The following is a 12661-nucleotide window of genomic DNA, read 5'->3' on the forward strand; positions in this document are numbered from 1 at the left end:
TTTATTTCCTTTTTACTTTTTAATTGTTTACACAGGGTCTCATTATGTAGCCTTGGCTGATCTCAGGCTAGATATGGAGACCAAACTGGCCTGGAGCTTGCTATGTAGACCAGGCTGGCCTTGTACTCATAGAGATCTACCTGCTTGGCCTCCTGAACATTAATGTTAAAGGGATTTGACATATACCAAACCTGGTTTTTCCAGGTATTCCAGGCATGGTAGCGCACATCTTTGATCCCAGCACTCAGGAGGGAGGCAGAAGCAAGCAGATCTACAGAGTTTCAGGATAGCCAAGTCGGTTACACAGAGAAACCCTGTCTCGAAAGAAAAAAAAATTCCTATTTTGTATTTATGTCTGTGTGAGTGTTGAGTGGCTGATATGTGTATGCCCACAGAGGCCAGATGAGGAAACTGAATTTCCTAGAGCTAGAGTTACAGGTTTGAGTCTCTTGAATGGATGCTGGGAACTGAACTTGGGTCTTCTGGGAGAGCAGGAAGCACTCTTAACCACTGAGCCATCTCTCCAGCCATTTTATTTTTTATTATTATTGTAGGGACATGCTTGCTGGCCCTCCTCTGTTTATTTTCATCTCTCCCTCCCACCCTCTTACCCCCCCCCAAAGGCATTTCATATATCTCAGGCTGGTCTTAAACTGACCTTGACCTTTAATCCATTGCTGGGATTACCGGTGTGCACCACCACACCTGGTTTGTGTGGTTCAGGAGTTGGACCCGGGACTTCATGTATGCTGGGAGAGCTATCTACCAACCGGCCACCTCCTCAGCCTCAGCCCGTTCTTTTTCCTCGTGTGTGTGTGGTATGCACACACATGAATGGGCGTGAGTGCACATGGAGATGCCTGTTTACAAATCGTGCATACGGAAGGGAGAGCTCATCAGGCCTTCTCCTCAATTGCTCTCCACATTTATTTGTTTGTATGAGACAAGGACGTCCTACATAGCCCTGGCTGTCCTGGAACTCCCTCCGGAAACCTGGCTGGCCTCAAACTCAGAGAGCTGCCTGCCTCTGCCTCCTCGGAGCTTGGACTAAAGGCGTGAGCCACCATGCTCAGCTATACTTTATATTTTGAGACAAGGAGCTGCAGGGATTCTCCTGTTTCTGTCGCAAGTTTCTACCCACAGCTTTTAAGTGGTTCTGGATGTTGTGTAGAAATTTCCTCCAGGCTGAAACATTCTCTCCTAGAGGGAGGCTTGGTAAGACTGGGGAATTCAAGGCAACTTTAATTTTTGAGACAAGATCTTTTTATTATGCATCTCTGGCTCTCCTGAAACTCTCTATGTAGACCAGGCTAGCCTCACAGAGATCCACCCACCTCTGCCTCCCCCATACTGAGATTAAATGCCTATACCACTACACCCAGATAAATTCAACTTTTAAGGCTCTGACATTAAACGATTTACAAGAAGTTCCTGGAACTGACAAGGTTCACACACCCCCTCCCCCATCAAAACAAAACACAAAACTGTTGAGAGTGAAAGATCCCCGGAGGGTATCTTCCGTCTGGAGAGAGACCCCCTCCCAAGGAACAACGAGGCCATTTGGATGCTTTTATTTTGATACACGGGTACCCGGGGCGAAAAGTCATTCGAGAGACTTTCGCGCCCCCTAGATGGGAAGCTGGGGTTTTTATAGGGTTTTAGAGCAGAAGCACTGGTACAGAAGCGAGAAGCATGGTTACAGGGGGCTGATTGGTACATTTACATGAGACCACGATTTGCGTCAAAGTTTGGCAGGGGCACCAAGATTCCAGGAACTGGGTGGTCAAGGGGGTTAGGATGACCCCTTGACGTGGCCCGCCACCTGTTATTTTATTTTTCTCTATCTTAACTGAAACAGTCTCACAGATATCCATGAGGGTGATTAACACAAACTGTTTTTAGTATGACTGGGGCAGCCTGACCGCAGATATCCCAAGTGGGTGACACAGCTGAGTTTCTCAGTAATTTTCTAGTTTCTCATCTGGCCTTCAGAGTTTTACAAAACAGTGGTGTCTCACAAAATGGCGTTAGCTCTGTTTAACTTAGGATGAGGCAGGGGTCTTTCAGAGAGGATCCTCCAGCCAGTGACAACTGCCGAGGTCTTGCAGAGGACATCTTCTGTGCACCTGCACACATGGCCACCACACCGTTAATTCATAAACGCAAGGGGCTGGAGAGACAGCTTGGTGGTGAGGAGCAATGGCTGCTCTTCCAGAAGACCCAGGTTCTGTTCCCAGCACCTACATGGCAGCTCACAACCATCTCTAACTCCAGTTCTAGGGGACCTGATTCTCTCTCCTAACCTCCATAGGCACAAGGCATACAAGTGGTGCACAGATAATGCACATAGAAAGAAAGAAAAAAAACAAAAAACAGCCACACGCATAAAAAAATTTAACTTTTTAAAATTGAAAAACATTTAAAAACTAAGTGCACAACCTGCTTTCACTCCTCGATGTGTGTGTGACCCGGGAAAAACTAAGCGCTCCTAGCCGCATTTTCCTTACCTGACAAAAGAGGAAAGTGCTGCTTTGCTGGGGCTGCGAAGCTTCTTTGCTAGGGTCATTGAGGATTAAACAACTAATACTTAGAGAGCACTCAGTGCCAAGCACTCTTCTAAATTCGGGAGTTAACCACGATAATCTTCCCACCAATCCGATAAGAAGGATTCTCGCACGCCCATCGGCTGAGCTCAAGCACAAATAACGTGGGTAAGCGGCAAGAGGAATCCCTCTCTGGGGACTCGGCAATGACGCCGGGAAAGAGGCGGAGTCTCCCTGAGGGAACGTGCGCTCTGAGTACTACAACTCCCAGCAGGCCACCGCCGGACTACAAAAACCAGCATGCCCGATTAGTTAACCTTTTCCTCTTGCGTGATTCTTCTCGTGGGAATTTGCCTGATCACTTTAGCTCGCGAGATTTGTCTGCTGGCGGAGGTTTTGTGAGTATAGAGGATAAAGAGCTGTCTTTAGCCGTCACTCCTCCTACCGGTTCTGAGTCCTCGTTTTCTGACCTTTCCTTTTCTGTCTTTTCTGAGACAGGATCCTTCTGTAGCCCTGGCTGGCTGGCCTGGAACTTCCTATCAAACCTTTTAAACCTTTTTAAGATTTATTTATGACATAATACAATGTTCTTGCCTGAACTCGGGACCTCTGGAAGAGCAGCCAGCACTCTTAACCTTTGAGCCATCGCTCCAGCCCCTATCAAACCCTTTTAAAAAAGATTTTATGCTGTTTCTGTTTACGAATGTTTTCTGTGCGCATGTATGTGCACCCCATGCGTGTCTGACGCCTACGAGGCCCAAAAAGCAGTTGTGAGCTGCTGTGTGGGTGCTCGGAATGGTTCTCAAGCAAGAGCCTCAAATGCTCGCAACTGCTGAGCCATCTCTTGAGCTCCCAGCCTCCTTTTCCTCATCTTTAAAATGGGCCTATTCTTAGAAGTGTCTGGATTTTTATGTGGCTTATTGAATGGGGAAGCAGATAGTAGGTGTTTCAAACCTCTGGATGTACTTTGTTGTTTGAGACAGGCTGTCAACCATGTAGCCGAGGCTGGCCCTAACTCTCACCACCCTCCTGCCCTCAGCCTCCTTACTGCTGGGATTATAGGTGTGTACCATGTCCAGCTATTTTTACAAACCTCTTAGCAGAAGCCACCAAAAAAGGTAAACAGTAAAGACTCAAACCTAGAGACTCTCACTTCTGAAGTGAGCCAGCCTCAAGGGCCAAATGCTTGCTCAAGGTCCCGATGCTTTTCAGTGGCCTGAAGTCCAGAGTGAATATTGTCTGTGCTTCCACAGGCCAATTTGTGTCCTGTGATGTGTGAAGCGAAGGTAAGTTACAAGGCATGTAGCTGGAGAACTTGGCATTCTGAGAGCCAATTACAGTTGAAATGTTCTGGTTGGAGAAATCACGAAAGTCTTCCCCAAGGGAGCGACACAAAGATTGACGTGGAACCAGTAGGAGGGATGGAGAGCACTGAAGAGAGGGAGATCATGTGATGTTTCAGCAGCTTCATTAGAAGAGCCACATTAGGGAGGCATTGCATGTGTCCAGCGTATGTGAAGTCAAGGCTAGAAAGGCTTGCGTGGTATTGTAGACTCAGACCTGGAGACGCAGACGCCTCCGCAAACGGAGGGACAGAGGGAAAGCCCCCTCCATAAATGCAATACCACAGACACCTCACAGGCCCCAGCAAAGACCCAACCCTGGGAGCGGAGCCTAGTGCACTGTGTAGCCATCCTTCCCGGTTTGTCTGGAGACCCGGTCCCCTCTGTGGTCCGTTGTAACAGACTCCTTCCAGTCTGCTGTACCTCTTCTGCACTAGTGATAATTCTGAGCTCACCACATACTTCCTCAAGAGGGAAGACAGTGGAGATGCTTAGTAATCACCAAACAGGTGACAAATGGAACGTTCCAGGAGAGGGTCTCCAGCTTTCCGGAGCTTAGCAGAGTGACCTGCAGCCAGCTGCTTTGCCTTTCTCAGCCTTGATTTCCACATCCCCTTAGGGGTGTCACATCAAGCGTGGCTTCGTCCTGGTTTGCTGTATATGCAAACATGTGTCTCCATGACCTTTGCCTTCTCAAGTCTGTATTGGAACAGGACCGCCAGAGGAGGTCTTTTCCTGCTTGTTCCTGCTGCCCATTCATAAATTTATCCCCTATCCTATCTTAGGTAAAGTGTATATTTATTTATCTGTCTACCTATTTATATTCCTTTGTTTGTTCTCTAACTAGAATGTAACCACCTAATAGGAGAATCTCGATTCTTTGGGGATGTTGCTAACTCCAGCACCTAGCAGTTCTCCCACATAATAGGTGCTTAATAAATAAAAGGCATGGTGGCACAAGCCTTTAATCCCAGCAGACCCAAGGAAGAGGCAGGCGGATCTCTGTGAGTTAGAGGCCAGACTGGTCTACAAAGTGAGTCCAGGAAAACCCCTGTCTCAAAAAAAAACAAAAAAAACAAAAAACAGACAGAAAATCTGGATGAATGAATGCTTAAATACAAGAGTGAAAAGATGCAGAGCTAGGGGTGTGGCTCTGTTGGTAAAGGGCTTGCATAGCAGGTACAAACCCATCTCCAAGAACTCTAAAACCAGTGTAACAAAGGCCTGCAACCCCAGCATTTGGGAGGTGAAAGCAGAAGAATCAAAAGTTCAAAGTCATCCTCCTCTACATAGTGAGCTCTATCTAGATAACTGGGCTACCTGAGATACTGTCTAAAACAAACAAGCCCCCTAAAATTTTTTTAAACATGGCTGAAAGCAAGCCTCAGGGAAGGTTCTCAACCCCCTAGGTGCGTCTGGTCCCTTCAAGCCTCAGGCCTCATAGCAGCAGCGATACCGGAAACAAGATTGCAGTGGCCCAAAACTTGACCTATTCAGGGCTCTCGGGTGTTTTTTTTTTCTTCAGATACCCCAGAACAAAAATCACTTGGCCTGGGTTCAAATTCTGACTCAGCTACTTAACAACTGAGTTGAACTTCATCCCTCTCGGTTTCATTTTCACATTAATGACCTGCTCGCTACGTGCCGAGTACATTGCGAGGGGGGAAACGGAACAGGCGCGGGGCCCCGCGGCCCTTCCCCCATTTGCTTTCCCAGCAGAGCGCGGTCACCCTAGGCCCTAGCACTGAGCACCTGCACACTGCCCCTGAGCCAAGGCTGGGCGGGACTTGCAGGTTGCCCCGCCCTCGTGTTCGCTCACGGAAGACCCGGGCAAAGCCCTTCCCGCCCGGCTCCTGCGACCCCGAGCGGGCGTCAGCGGCATCGTCTGCGCCTGCGCCGACGCCTGCGCCTGCGCCCCGGCGCCCCAGAGAAACTCAAGGGGGGGTGAAGAAGGGGCTGGCCTTCGAGCGACAGCGACGCAAGATGGCAGCCACCACAGGCTCGGGTGAGCGGGGGCGCCGGGCGTGCGGGCGGACGGGGCGCGGGCTGGCTGGGCTGGGCCCGGGGCTAACAGAGGCCGTGGTGGCCGGCCCGGGGCTCCGCGTTCTCCCTGCGGCTGCGCTTGGCTGCGCGGCCCGGTCTGGAACGAGCAGGCGGCGGCCGGAAGCCCGGGCGGGGGCAGCGGGGCCGTGGGCGGTGCGGCCAAGCCGGAGGCTCCTCGGGCGCCTCCGGGGGTGGGAGAGGGAGGCCGTCGGAGGGACCGAGCGAGGCCAGGAATGCCCGGGCGAGGCCCCGCTGGGAGCTGGCCCTAGCGACGGGGATCCTGAGATGCCTGGCGGGGGACGCGGGCTCAACTCTTGGGAGCACGGGAGGAGACGGAGCCTTGCGGGCCGCAGGCTAGGCCACCCCGGGGGCCCCGCGCTAATTTAGGGTCGGGACTGCAAGAGGCAGAGTCTCATAGTGGTCGCTTCCCAAGAAGACGGGGCATCCGCACAGGCTGAGCCAGGGCGTCCGCAGTGGGAGCAGGCCTGGGTTGCAGAGATCAGGGTCTGCCCAGATAGATTTCAGAAGGCGCAGTGTGGGATAGGCACGAGCAGGTGCCTCAGTAGCCCCGGGGTGGGGTGGGGGGTCTGTAGGGGCGTGTCACCGATGGGAAGGCTCCTGCGGTAGGGAGAATGGGATGGGGTGCAGTCTCGCAGATGTTTCTTTCAGAGAAGAAAAACCTCTTCCTGCCCCGAGCGGATGGAGGAAGTGCCTGTCACTCTCTTGTACTCCTTTGGATAATTGGGAAAAAAATTGTGGGTTCAACTCAGAAACTCCCCATTATCTGGATGGGTGGGAGGGGAACAGTGAAATGAGAATTCTTGGATGACACTGAAGGAATAGCAAGAGGGAAAAGGGTTGCTTTTAGGGGAGAAGCACTGCCAGCCTCTAGTGGGCTAAGAGAAACCTGCTGTGCCACCACCTGAGCTAGGCCAGAGGAGTCCTCCTCAGGAGGGACAGCTTGCACCTAGTTATTGGGGCATGGATGCTGGCAGACTAGAGGAGATGGGATGGGCCTTGGTCCAGGGAGGCAAGCTAGTCTGGCTCTTCCAGTGAAGGATTCAGGAAAGACTGGGTGCTCCCTTCTGATGGGGGGCTGCATCCTCAGGAGTCTGGCAGTGGAGGTGGGCAAGGGATATGGACAGGCCACCAGCCTGGGCACTGGCATCTTGGAGCTGGGAGGCCACAACAGCAGCAGAATTAGGAGTTGGGGGTGGGTTGATTGGAGGGAAGTGGGGGTGGGGGCGCCATCCTTCCAGGGTCATTGCTTTGTGGTATTGCAGGGAGCCCTCTTTCTGTATTAGAACTGTGAGGTAAAGGGATAGGAAGCAGACAGGCTCTGCCTGCAGTGACCTACCATGCACCTCCTGGGGGCTCCTGGAGAAGACTGTGGTACCCAGTCAGTTCATTCACCAGCACATGCCCGTGGGCACTTGGGAAGACCCATGGCTGAGTCGGGCTGGTTTGGGGCATCTCCCAGAGCAGTGTCCCTGCCAGGCTGAGGAGTGCAGTGCCCAGAAGCTGGTACTAGGGTGGCATTGCCACTCAGCTTTGCTTGTAGTTACTTGAGAACATCTCATGATCCGGTTTGACAGCTATTTGTAATTTGTGAGGCCCTGCCCGTGCCTCAGAAGCTCATGGCGGGCAGATAAAAACAGCAGCAGCTGCTGTGCACTGGAATCCAAGAGAGCTTGGGCTGGGATGTGGCTCAGTGGTAGAGTGTTCACCTAGCATGTTGGAAGCCCTGGGGCTGCGTACTCTGTTACCACAAAAAGAAGCACGCGCACCTAGCATGGTTTAGATAGCACAGTTCAAACTTGGTACCCTGAAACAGGCTTCCCACAACTCCTCTATTCCACAGATGGTTACTGGGGCCTGTCATGTCCTACTGTGAGGAACAGACAAGATAGGCATAGCACTATCCTTAAGTTTCATTCAAACCGAACAGAAGGCCATTCAGGATGTAAATAAAGTGACCCCAAAAGGGAGAAAGTGCTGTGAAGAAAATTGTGTCTGGAGAGGTTGGGCAGGCTTCTCTCGGGCATCATTTGAACAGAGACCAGTGATGGAAAAGAGCTAGTCCCGTGGTCTGTGATGATGGCAGTGAGGGAGGGCTGTCAGTGATGTGGCCCTATGGTGAGGCCGCCTGGTAGTGTTGAAAGATCAGATTAAAGGCTGTGGGGCCAGTGAGGTGGTTCAGCAGATAAAGGCCAGGGCAAACCTTGGGCCCACATGGCTTGAGGAAATAACCAACTTCTACAAGGAGCCTTCTGACCTCCACAGGTGCCCCCTCCCACAATAAATAAGTGTCAGGGGAAAAAAAATACAGGCCTTAGTGACAAGGAGAGAGATGGCTTTGGGTGCAAGTGGAAGTCATCGCACAAATGTCTGGTATGAGCAGACATTCACTCTTTGATGAATGAATGAATGAATGCATGCATGCATGCCTGGAAGAGAAGGAATGATAAGATCTGACTTGAGCCCCAAGGCACCAGGAGGCTGTAGGAACGTGAACTGGTTAAACTTGGCTGCTTAGCCACTGTCCTCTAGCCTTCCGGTGTGCTCAGGCCTGAGTCTACCTTTAGACTGAACCTTTTCATTCTGTGCCCTGGTTGCCAGGAAACCACTGTGTAGCCTTGGAGTTCCTGTGAGGGCTGAGCTCAGGTTGTGTGGTCACTGCTGCTGGCATCTTCCCACATCCTTCGCTGCTGCGATTTTGGCACAGGTCTCAGAGAGGAGCTGAGACAAGCCCTCTACAACCACTCGCTGTCTGCAGTGCAGGCAACTTCCCTTCTGTGTGTCCAGGGCTGCAGGATATCAGACAGTGGCGCTTGGCTGCCAGGTCCTTCCTCTCATCCAGCAGCCCACACGCTGTGCTGCCCTGAGCTGACAGTTAACCAGATACCAAGTGCCAGGGTGATAAGCCTTGGCAGGGTGCCACTATAAATAGGTATGCAGGGCGTGGTTTTGTGCACACTTCAGGTCCTAGAAATGTCACCATCTGGGTGGTAGAGATTGGTCTTCCATTCAAGGGTGTTCCCAGGCAGCTGGATAAGGGAGAAACCAGGCCCTGTGGTGGGCCCCATTGGGAATAGGTCTCATTTCAAGTCACTGGGTCCCTTACAGCCAAGTGATTTTCTCCTTCATAGCATAGCTGCTTCCTAATGTGCTCAGCCTGAGAAGTAGAAGCCATCCCTATGGTGGGGCCTGCTTGGTGAGACAGTGCAAGTAGGATCTCTTTCTTTTTAATGCTATTTTGTTTTAAGATAGGATTTCATGTAGCGCAGGCTGGTCTTGAACACTGTGGAGTTGAGGATGGCTTTGACACACCCCTGATCCTCCTGCCTCCATCTCCCAAGTGCTGAGGTCACAGGTTTGTACTACCAGCTATTGTTGTATCAGAATTGCCACCTGGCAGTGGTGGCACATGCCTTTAATCCCTGTTCTTGGGAGGCAGAGGCAGGCAGGTCTTGGAATTCAAGGCCAGTCTGGTCTACATAGTGGTTTCCAGGACAGCCAGGGCTGCACATAAAAACCTGTCTTGAAAAATTGGGGGAGAGGTGGGAGTGGCTAGAATTGCCAAGTGACAGCTGGCAAGGAGGTTCAATGGATTGCTCTTCCAAGGACCAGAGTATTGTTTCCAGCACCCACATCTGGCAGCTCACAACTTCCCAACTCCAGCTTCAGAGCATTCAGTGTTCTCTCTTGACTTCTATGAGCACCTACACACACATTAAAAAAAAAAAAAGAGGAAGAAGAATCTTGAAAAGAAAATTGCCAAGTGAGTTTTCATGGAGCTTTTTCGCCTAGCTAATTTACAAGGCTGAGACTTTAGTTCATGTAGTATACTTGCTTAGCATGGCCTTTGGTTTGGTCCCCAGCACTGGGAAAGAAAAAAAAATCACATCAGCCGTCCTCCCTTCCTCTCTTACTCTGTTTGGAGTTAAACTCTGATGAAGTGGAATGAATACAGCTTAATCCTGAAACACAACGCCTAGAGCAATGTGTTGGATGAGATGACCCACCCCATCCCCAGAAAGGGTCTCACTGTGTAGACAGGTTGCCTCAAACTCAGCCTCTGCTTCCCTGTAGCTGGGACTAAATTTGTGTGTTGGCATGAGGTCTGTCTTTGAGGAAGTGCTCTGCCCTGACTGAGTAATTCGCACCTGCTAAGCTGGGCACCTGCATCACATAGAGAGGCAGGTCCTTGCCTCAGTTGTGTGCAGGCCTTCAGGCTGCTTAATTCCGTTGGAGTTTGGGTTTGGTTGTTTTGTTTTTTGTTTGTTTGGTTGGTTTTTTGGTTGTTTTGCAACAGGCTCTCACTGTGTCGACTAGACTGGTCTCAGACTCAGGCAGTCCTTCCACAGCCTGGGATTGCAGGTGTGCGCTGCGTGCCTGGCTCCAAACTGGTCTCAGACTCAGGCAGCCCTTCCGCAGCCTGGGATTGCAGGTCTGCGCTGCGTGCCTGGCTCCAACACTTGGCCTTGCGCTCAGAAGCCTAGCTCATGCTCTCCCTCACTCACGTCGGGAAGATGAGGAGACTGACATAGCAGGTACTCCCTCAGCGAACACTGTGGGCTGTTGTAATGAGGTCTCCAGCCGGATATGTGAATTGGGCCCCCAGGGGAAGCCATGTGTCTGACAGGGTGATGCAGAGGTGTGGGACTCACAGTGGGGCTATCCCTGAAGGAAGGGGTGGAATTCACTGGCTCCTTCCTGCACTGCACTTCCAGCTCATTCTTGGCCTTGGCCTCCACCCCCTCAGAGAACATCATATCTTAGGCTTGGTCACTGAGCCACCAGCACTTCCATCCTGCCACACTGAGCTATAAAGATTGACAGGTTACTGGGGGCTCTCGAGATGGCTCAGTGGTTAAGAGCACTGGGTGCTCTTGCACAGGACCCAGGTTGGTGTCAGAACCCAAAATCATCTGTAACTCCAGTTCCAGGAGATCCAGCATCCTCTTCTGACTTCGTAGGGCACTAAGCACACATGGTACACTTACATACAAGCAAGCAAAAGCATTTATATAAATAAAAGTAAATCTTGAAGAAGATTAATAGGTGTCCGTGGAGTCTTCTACTAGAGCCACTTATCTCTGCCTACAACAGTCAAGAATCCTGTCACATTCTCATCGTTGAGTTCCCAGAGGAGGGCATCCCAGTCTGGCTCTCAGAACATGTCACTTGTCTGCTTTATCTTCAGTAGTACTGCATCCCACATCACCTTCCAGGACTCGTTACTTCTTGAGGCTGGAGCAGCACTCTGGTCCTAGTACAAGCCACTGTCTTTCCTGAACAGGCACCTTAGCTAGTCTCTCCGGACATAAAACTACCATCCTAACCCAGGGCCCTGGTGCCTATGTGCTGTGCAGACACAGAGCCTGCAGGAGCTGTGGTTTTGGCTTTTGTTTCCGTGGTTTGGTTTGGTTTGGGTTTCGTTTTTCAAGACAGGGGTTCTCTGTAACAATCCTGGCTGTCCTAGAACTCTGCGTAGACCAGGCTGGCCTAGAACTCACAGAGAGTGGCCTGCCTCTGCCTCCGATAGGATCAAAGGCATGCACCATCACCCGGCTTCAAAGTCCTAATCTAATCTAGGCTGGCCTGAAACTTGTAGCAATCCTAAGTGCTGCAAGTTACTTTTGTGAACCATTGCATGAACCTCCCAAAAGATATTTTATTTTTGTTTTTTAGTCTGGGTCTTACTATTCAGTTCTAGCTGACCTCAAAGTTAGAGACCCATCTGTCTCTGCCTCAGGGTCTCGTTTGCTAGCCTGGACTCAGATCTGTCTGGCTCACATAGGTTATTTGTGTTTGAGGCAATTATCTCATGAGTTTAGACTGACCTCTAACTTGACTTGGCCACAGACTCCTGCTTCTCCTTCCTCTACCTCCCAAATGCTAGGATACAGGCACTCAGCTCCATCTGGATTTTGCTGAGCTCTGAACTCATGCTAGCATAGCACCAGCTGAACCACTTCCCCTTCCGCCTTTTTAACATTATTGTTTACAGTCATGCTGGGTAGCCTTGGCTAGTCTCAGTCTCACAGCCTCTTGAGGGCTGGGATTGCTGGTGTTTATACCTCCCCAAATCCTTTTTCCACCAATTTAGTGTTTCCATGCTTCACATTCCCATGTTGAGTGTGTCCCTAGGATGCCATGTAAAACTATCAAATACCCCTGCTTTTTCAACTTGCATGTCGTGTTTTTCTTTTTTAGGAGGTTGCCATGTGTTACGACATGCTTATGGAGGTCAGAGAACAACTTAGTGGGTGTTGGTTCTCTTCTTCCACTGTGTCAGATCCACAGATTGAACTGACAGGTCATCAGGCTTGTGACAGGTGCCTTTACCCTCTGAGCCCTATTGCTGGCTGCTGGCATCTGCATTTCTGTTGTTTGCTTTGGTTTTTTGTTTGTTTTGTTATGTTTCTTTGTTCCCAAGACAGGGATTCTCTGTGTAGCCCTGGCTGTCCTGGATCTCCCTTCTTAGACCGTTCTGGCCCCAAACTCACAGAGATCTACCTGCCTTTGCCTCCCGAGTGCTGTGACTAAAAGCTTGCTCCACGAACACCTGGCCTAGGTTTTTTTGTTCTGGTTGTTTGGTTTTTTGTTTGGTTTGGTTTTTCGAGATAGGGTTTCTCTGTGTATAGACTTGGCTGCTGGTTTGTTTATTTATTTAGACTACGTGTGTGTGTGTGTGTGTGTGTGTGTGTGTGTGTGTGTGTGTGTGTG

General features: G+C 50.6%; 1 protein-coding gene across 1 annotated transcript in view; it reads left to right on the forward strand.

The window, feature by feature from the left end:
* The first annotated feature begins 2905 nt into the window (after window positions 1–2905).
* The window catches only part of Ube2v1 (ubiquitin conjugating enzyme E2 V1), a 26726-nt gene continuing 16970 nt past the window's right edge, over window positions 2906–12661 (forward strand). Inside the window, exons 1-2 of the mRNA XM_055595881.1 lie at window positions 2906–2941; window positions 5680–5891. Coding sequence (XP_055451856.1) covers window positions 5870–5891 — 22 coding nt within the window. The 5' untranslated portion in view covers window positions 2906–2941; window positions 5680–5869. The remainder of the gene's footprint in view (window positions 2942–5679; window positions 5892–12661) is intronic.

This window comes from Psammomys obesus, unplaced genomic scaffold (genome assembly GCF_907164565.1).
Source record: "Psammomys obesus unplaced genomic scaffold, mPsaObe1.curated_primary_1811, whole genome shotgun sequence".
In the NCBI taxonomy this organism is placed as follows: Eukaryota; Metazoa; Chordata; class Mammalia; order Rodentia; family Muridae; genus Psammomys; species Psammomys obesus.